At 36.3% G+C, this 7,052-nt stretch overlaps 1 protein-coding gene across 1 annotated transcript; it reads right to left on the bottom strand.

Moving 5' to 3' along the window:
- Nucleotides 1–463: 463 nt before the first annotated feature.
- LOC113309971 (glycosyltransferase family protein 64 protein C5-like) lies at nt 464–5,222 on the bottom strand. The gene is made up of 4 exons (XM_026558497.1): nt 4,403–5,222; nt 4,196–4,318; nt 2,563–2,730; nt 464–2,427 (listed from the first exon to the last, which is right to left on the bottom strand). Exons 1-4 carry the CDS (start codon nt 4,751–4,753, stop codon nt 745–747), a joined length of 2,325 nt encoding a protein of 774 aa, XP_026414282.1. The 5' UTR covers nt 4,754–5,222; the 3' UTR covers nt 464–744.
- Between the last annotated feature and the right edge of the window lie 1,830 nt (nt 5,223–7,052).

The raw sequence follows: 7,052 nt of genomic DNA, 5'->3' as shown, positions 1-7,052 counted from the left end.
GTTACAGGGTGTGTATCACCATCACCAATCACCTTCCTCCCTTTCAAATCAAACTTAGTCAAAACATTACAAATAATGTACAGAAAAAGAGAACTGAATCAGAATTCAAAGCTGGCAACAACCTCCACTTTGTAATTTTCGGTAATTGGTGGGTCATGTCAAGTTCTGTCCCGAAAATGCTACCCCACCCATATCCATCATGAGTTGTCATGTAGAATTTCCCCACCATCATGAGATGTCATGTAGATAACCACACAAAAGGCCCCTGCTAACTCCAATTCAAGAATTTAAGGGCTAAGTCTAATGTCACCTAATGGTGGAAAGGAGTGGGAGAAGAGTAGCAGGTTCGGTTCTGTCCTAACCATTTTGCTGAATCTGATCTTCAATTGCAGCTTTTTCTTATAAAAGTGACTATTTCAATCCAACTACCGAAAAATCTAGCGCACACAACGCATACAAGAGCTGAACAACTTCACCTTTGAACTTGCACTTTCTTCTTCCTAAAGTATCTAGCAAGGACACCAACTATGTTTGGAACAATAAACAAAAATGAATGACCCTATTCTTACAGGAAGCGAAAAAAGAAGGCCACGATAACATCAATGTACATTTTACTTAACGAACCTATTTGACGCCCCCAAAAACAAAACCACAAAAGATTACAGTAAGAGAGGAAATAACAACATTAGAGGAGAAAAAAGAGGGGTAGTAAGTGATCTGTTGTTATTAGTATCCTTTTCTTCCCTATACATCCCAACCATCTTTCCTACCTTTGAATGACCATTTACTACCCAAGCTTCCGTACATCTGCGAAAACTTCATTAGGCAATTTGTTCTTAACTGATAATGAACTTGTGTATTCCGGCTGATAGCCACTCTAGAGAATTTAGAGGTATCAATTGCCCAAGAAGGTTTGACATACTCCACTGCTCTTGATGAACTACTAGCATTTGCATACAGGAAATTCAGAAGCACATCTTCACAGTTAAAGTATTTGTCAACAAAATCCCTACCTGCCTTGGCTTCGTCGCTCCAATACCTCTGAAATGCTACAGTACTATCCATAAATGCGGCCCCAGTTAATATCATATTATATCCATGACGCTTCCGGGCATACTTTTCATCTCTATACTTCAATGGACTTCCCTCTATGAGACGAGGGTAGAACCCAACTATCCTATCTGGGTGTTCCCTCCATGCTTGGAATCCTCGTTCGATATCATCACATGCCATCATGATATCATCATCGAGTTCAAGAACAGACTTGGTCTTTATTAGAGGATCTATCTTGAAACGATTGTTCAATGAGTTCTGCTTCTCTACTCTGATTCTGACGGGCACAGCAGAGTCTAGCTCACTTATATTAGGAGGCTGGCCCTTGTTCCACACGACAACAATTTCCCCCACAGATGAGCACCTTGAATAATGCTTCACATACATTTTCAAATTCCACAACCTTTCATCGTATGTCATTGTTAGTAATGTGAACTGAGAAAAGTGGCTCTCCAACGGGTAAGCTTCTTCTGCACCACTACCACCATAAATGTATTTAACACTAAAGCAGACTAGTGCAACCGCTATCACAAACACTAAACTGGAGAACAATTTTCCAGAGCAACTATTAGGCTTCATTCTACCTCTGGCAAACGAACTCATTCTGTTCAACCTGGTACAGATGCGCCTCAGTTTTGATGACAACGAACTGGGACGCTCCCAACTTGAGAATGCATCACTTCTCTTTCCCAAGCTCTGGGAGCACCAGCTCAGAGGTACAATGCAATTGATAGCTCCAATCAAAAGTCCCACTAATATAACCAAGGCAGCCACAGCAACAAGAGCCATAGAGCCCATAAAGTATCTATGAACAATGTCACCTGAAGGAACCCGATCACCATCCATTACCCCGACCCACTCACCAGTACTTAACTGTTGTACATCGAAGTTATGATAACGGGCACCATTCCAAGCATTTCTACCTTTTCCAGACTCTTCTATACCTAGAGGGACTTCCACTTCTCTATACTCATACTTCGTGAGAACTTCCACTTTGAAAGAACGGAGACGACGTCCGTACGTTTCACCACAATCTTGACCCATGCGGTACAAGTTCCCCTCATATACAAATGGCCTGCCTCCATTCCGAGCTCCATAGCTCTGATCAGTGTTGTAAATTGGATTCTGCTTGTGTGGTTTCCATGGACCCATCGGTGAGTTACTATACCAGATTTCCAATTGACCATTCTTTTTAGTCCCAAAACCGCTGTGATCTGATCCGAAAAGCCAATAATTACCATTACGGTTTATGAGGAAGGTATCAACAAGGGGCTTCTTCATAATAACCTTATGCAGCGTCCACTGCAGGGGGAAATTCAGAGCTCTGTAGAGACGAACTTCCCCTATCTCACTGCCCTCAGGCATCATGTATATCTGTGGGAACAAAGTAAAAGGAATACGAGAAGTGTGAGAAAGTGGATACCACCTAGAGCAATTAAAAAAGCTGCCCGGAAAATAGTCGATCCACTCAAAAAGACTAGTAAATGTAAATAGAAGTCACTTTCTTACATGGCCTTGGTAGTCGAAAACATATGGATAGGAGAGATGCCAGTCTTCATCTAAAGCAGTACCCAATTGCTGCCATGTAGCACCTTTATCAATACTCTTTGCCACACCAATATCTCCTTGCAATGTGATGGAGTTCTTGGTCTCATAAAACAAATAAAGTACGTCTTCCTATAAATAAAGACACTATAAGTTATTGTACAAGGTATTATAAACTCCGATAAGCCATATTCTTGTTTTCAACATAACAGTAATCAACAGAGTCGTTTTGCAAAAACTAACATAGACACAGACTGAGGGATCTTAAACAACTATAGCCTAGTTGTCTAAACAAAAAACTAACAGAATTGAAGGAAACCAATTTAACTAAGTTAAACATTTCACCTCACTGTACAGACAAAAGCACTGAATTGTGTTTATCAGGTTCTCTGATAATAAAGGCCAATATGTTGTTTTTTATTTTAGTAATGAAGGCCAACACACTAACAACTTCTGCTTGCAATTTTGTTGCCTTTCAGACTAGATAATCCTCCTCCTATATTCTGATTGAGGATGACACCCTTACATTTACATCTGTTTGGTTTGAGGTGTGAATTCTGAAGAGCAATACGGACATCAAACTGATCTTTTCAAACTTACTTGCTCGTTTCTCAAAAGAGTCCACAACTCTTTTATCATGTTTTACAGCAAATAGTAGGTAGATATCTATATTGATCATTATGATCACAGCTTGTTGACAAGATTTTCAACTCTTGGGCATTTCTCTAAAGCGAATTAACACATCACCCATTGAAGTTACTAATCACAAGATGAGCTTACAGAAAAAAACACAAGAGTCTAAGGTGAAAATGCTGCAAAGAAACTATGCCAAAGGAGAAAGATGCATAATTACAGGGAGAATTCACCAAATACTACTCAACTATGATCCCCAACAAGAAGGCTCCAGAGACAGTAATACAGACAATTCTTAAAAACGAACGGAAATAACCAACTGAGCAGTATTAAATCGACTGTTCATCAATTAAAAACTAAACTTTTTTTAAAACTCAAATCTCTATAATCCGTTACTTGCTAAACCAAACTTCTAAAGTTCCTATGAAAACCCCTTTAGTCCGGTTTGTACTTTTTATGACTTCCTGATACTTTTGCAATTGTACATAACAGTTAATATAATGAATTGATATAATTCTACCACCAAGTTCCTTACGGCATTTGATCCGACTTATGAGTACCACTATATGAAGCAAGTACTTAAACTTCGGCAATTGCCAACGCATGCAACAAGAGACGAAACTCCAATATCTTGTTCTACCAAAAGAAAATACAAATCAAGCTAATCCTCTTAAAACTCACTAGGAAGCCGAATCACTGTCTGAAGCTGTTCATAACATATTTACCATCGCTTTGCAACCAATTCTAGCAACGCCATAAAATTAAGTATCTCTAAATTCACTCCTCACTTGTTCAAAAGGGAAAAAGAAAATGCACCAAAATAATTTCCAACTGCATGCATAGACGCACACTCACAATACAGAAACAACTAGTTCAATCGAAAAACATATGCAGTCCAATTCAACAGTAAAACTTAATATAAAGTGAAATTAGAAAAAAAGAAAAATTAAAAAAAAAAAATTACCTGAATATAGATAAAAGGATCAGCCACAAAATTACTAGGGTAACCAGCATTTGAGGCAGAAGCACAAGTAAAAACTGGATTAGCCACTGGCCAAGCAGAACTCTCATTTTTCCAAACATTTACCTACAAATTTCCCAAACTGTAAGAAAAATTACAAGACAAAGAAAAAAAAATTTGAGAAGAAGTCTGAAGTCTTAGAAAACTTACAGATTCAATTGGTTTTAAAGAAAAGGGAGAATGTCCATAGAAAACACCGATGGACCATGATCCTTCATTATCTCGATGACAACCTAATGAAGGTAAATTAGGTCTTTGAAAAGGTGAGAAAGCAAGCCAAGCGTATATAGTAGCGATGGAACCAAAGATAATAAAAGTTGATACATAATATAGAAATGATTGTGATAAAACACAATGGTCTAATTTCATCCTACACCAACACTTGATACTCATATCACAACAAGAAGATGATGAAGATGAAGAACTAGTGTTGTGATGGTAATGATTATCTTTGCTGTTGTTGTTGTTGTGATTACTGACAATATTAGAACTAGAACCCATATTCCCAAATCAAAACCAACTCCTAATTTTGATTCTGTTGTTGTTGTTGCTGTTGATGTTTTTGATGAGATCTTACTGTTAATTTTACCTTGTAATTTAGAAAACTGATAAAGCATCTTCTTCTTCTTCAAATAATAAAATTATAAGAAGCATTTCAATTACAGATAATTAAAGGGTTTTCTCTTTTAACCTTTTTTTCCTTTCTTTTGCCTTTGACACTCTCCCTTTCTTCAAACTCTGTATTATAGTCTATAACTTACAATAAACTCTCTCTATTTCTTCTTCTTTGTTGTTGGTTCCTTCTTCTTCTTCAGTTGTAATGAATTTTAGAGTCTAGTTTTTCTTTTCCAGTGGTGGTTTATTTGGAGGAAAAATTGGTCCTTCAAATACTACATTTCAATTAATTATTTTATTACTAAAATAAATACTAAAACTTCTAGAGAGAGAAAGACTAGTCTAAACGAGACCGGCTAGAGAAAATTCAATTTTTTGAAGTCTTTGTTCCTATCGGAGTGTTTGTTGTATCTATTATGTGTTGTGATGATTCTGATGTTCAGGGTTCACGCGTCAATTTTCAACATCTACTATTACAGGCAATTTTGGGAAAAATCTACACATGGCATGGGCCTTCGGTTCCATTTTTTCAGTACTAACTCAACTGCTACAGGGGTTAGTACTGAAGCACTTCACTGCGGATTGGTAAACCTCCCTGAAAACTGCTCCAGCCCGTCTAAACCAACACAAGTTGTGTTTTGGGACCTTACACGCCGGTCTCAAGATGATCCTACGGGTAGAAACTTCACTTGTGACAACTTTAAACTGCCAAACAAATCCTTCGTGTAGCTTGTCCAACGACTCCAACCCAGGTAGCCAAGTTGGTCAATTCCGAAACTTCGCAACACACGTGCCCATTCTTTAATGTAGGTGGTACAGTATTCAAATCTACAAGACTCCATCACCTGTGAAAATGATACATTTTGGTTCGAAATCGGAACCTGTTTGACTTTTATGGGTTCTTGTCATATTTGAAAAGAGTGTTTTGATACGTAAGCAGAAATTAGCCCCAAAAATCGTGAATAAAAGAATCCTACGTTACAAAAAGTTAATTGTTTTGCCATTGGAAGTTATTTTTAATCTTTATTCTCAATATGACTTTTGATTTTATTGTTTTTAAAAATAAAAAAGTTATTTTCTGAGGTGTATCCAAACACCAAGGCCAACAAAAGATGTGTTCAGATGTTGATATGGTTTCATCTATATTTGAATCCAAAAATATTATAATATTTCGAATTTTTTTTTGACATCTGACCAAATACTATACATTATGGTTTTTCCCTCGACAAATGGACTTCACAAAAATAAATGCAAAGTATAAGAGAATACAAATTATCCATTGTTTCAAATATATTTTATATGTAAATTTTTGGGTCTAATTTTTTGTGAAAAGAAAAAGAGAATGGAAAAAACAGCATAAAGATTATACACACTATAGAAAAATTATAATTAAGAAGGATCAAGATGCACGTTAAATCGACTCTCCACCACCAAGTTTAAAGAGATCTCCTCAAAATTCTTGAAAACCAAACCTATTAGAAAAAGAAAAAAAACATATTTGATCGTATGAATGACATGCAAAGCATCTGCACCTTAGAAGTGAAAATACCGCATTTTTCTCCTTCTAATTACACCAAATTACGGCAATAAATAACAAAGTTCCGTAACATCCTCTTTCGAATATCTAAATGCAATGATAATAAAGTTGTAGACGAGTCTTTGAGAATGATGATTTATTGACTGTACATTGGTTCGCGTATATATTCAATGATTGAGGGAGGATTTCTTCGTACTTTTATCACAAAATTGGTTAAAAAGACCAAAATCAACAATTTCTGGGTGAAAAAGACATCTAGGTTTTGATACTGTTTAAATGGACAAAAATATTAAAATAGCCAGGACGTAAACAGTTTCATCCTACCTATTTTCAAATACTTTTTCTTATTTTTAGTTTATACCAGGATGCATCCAGTTTCATCCTCGCTATTTTTTAAGTTTAAGCCAGGATGAATCCAATTTCATCCTTGCTATTTTTTTTGTCTATTTCACCGGTAATAATTTTTACTCGTCCATTAGAACCATGTTTTAAAAATATTTGGACAAATGACCCATTTTCCGTACTTTTTTTCTCTCGTTATCTCATATTTTGGTCGTCATTTTTTGCAAATAAAAACTAAACGGTAATTCAATCTAATATTTTGGGGACATATTCGTCTTACAAAGTTCTGGTTCCTACCAAAGATGA

Source organism: Papaver somniferum, chromosome 9 (assembly GCF_003573695.1).
Source record: "Papaver somniferum cultivar HN1 chromosome 9, ASM357369v1, whole genome shotgun sequence".
Taxonomy (NCBI): domain Eukaryota; kingdom Viridiplantae; phylum Streptophyta; class Magnoliopsida; order Ranunculales; family Papaveraceae; genus Papaver; species Papaver somniferum.
The sequence above is the reverse complement of the archived record's forward strand: the minus strand, read 5'-3'. Positions and strand labels throughout refer to the sequence as shown.

Bases quoted from the DNA above. Each gene is read 5' to 3' on its own strand.
- LOC113309971 (XM_026558497.1), bottom strand. From the start codon at position 4,753: ATGGGTTCTAGTTCTAATATTGTCAGTAATCACAACAACAACAACAGC. The intron at 4,319-4,402 runs GTAAGTTTTCTA...GGAAATTTGTAG, and splicing joins CTTTAAAACCAATTGAATCT to GTAAATGTTTGGAAAAATGA. The intron at 2,731-4,195 runs GTAATTTTTTTT...CTTTATTTATAG, and splicing joins ATCCTTTTATCTATATTCAG to GAAGACGTACTTTATTTGTT.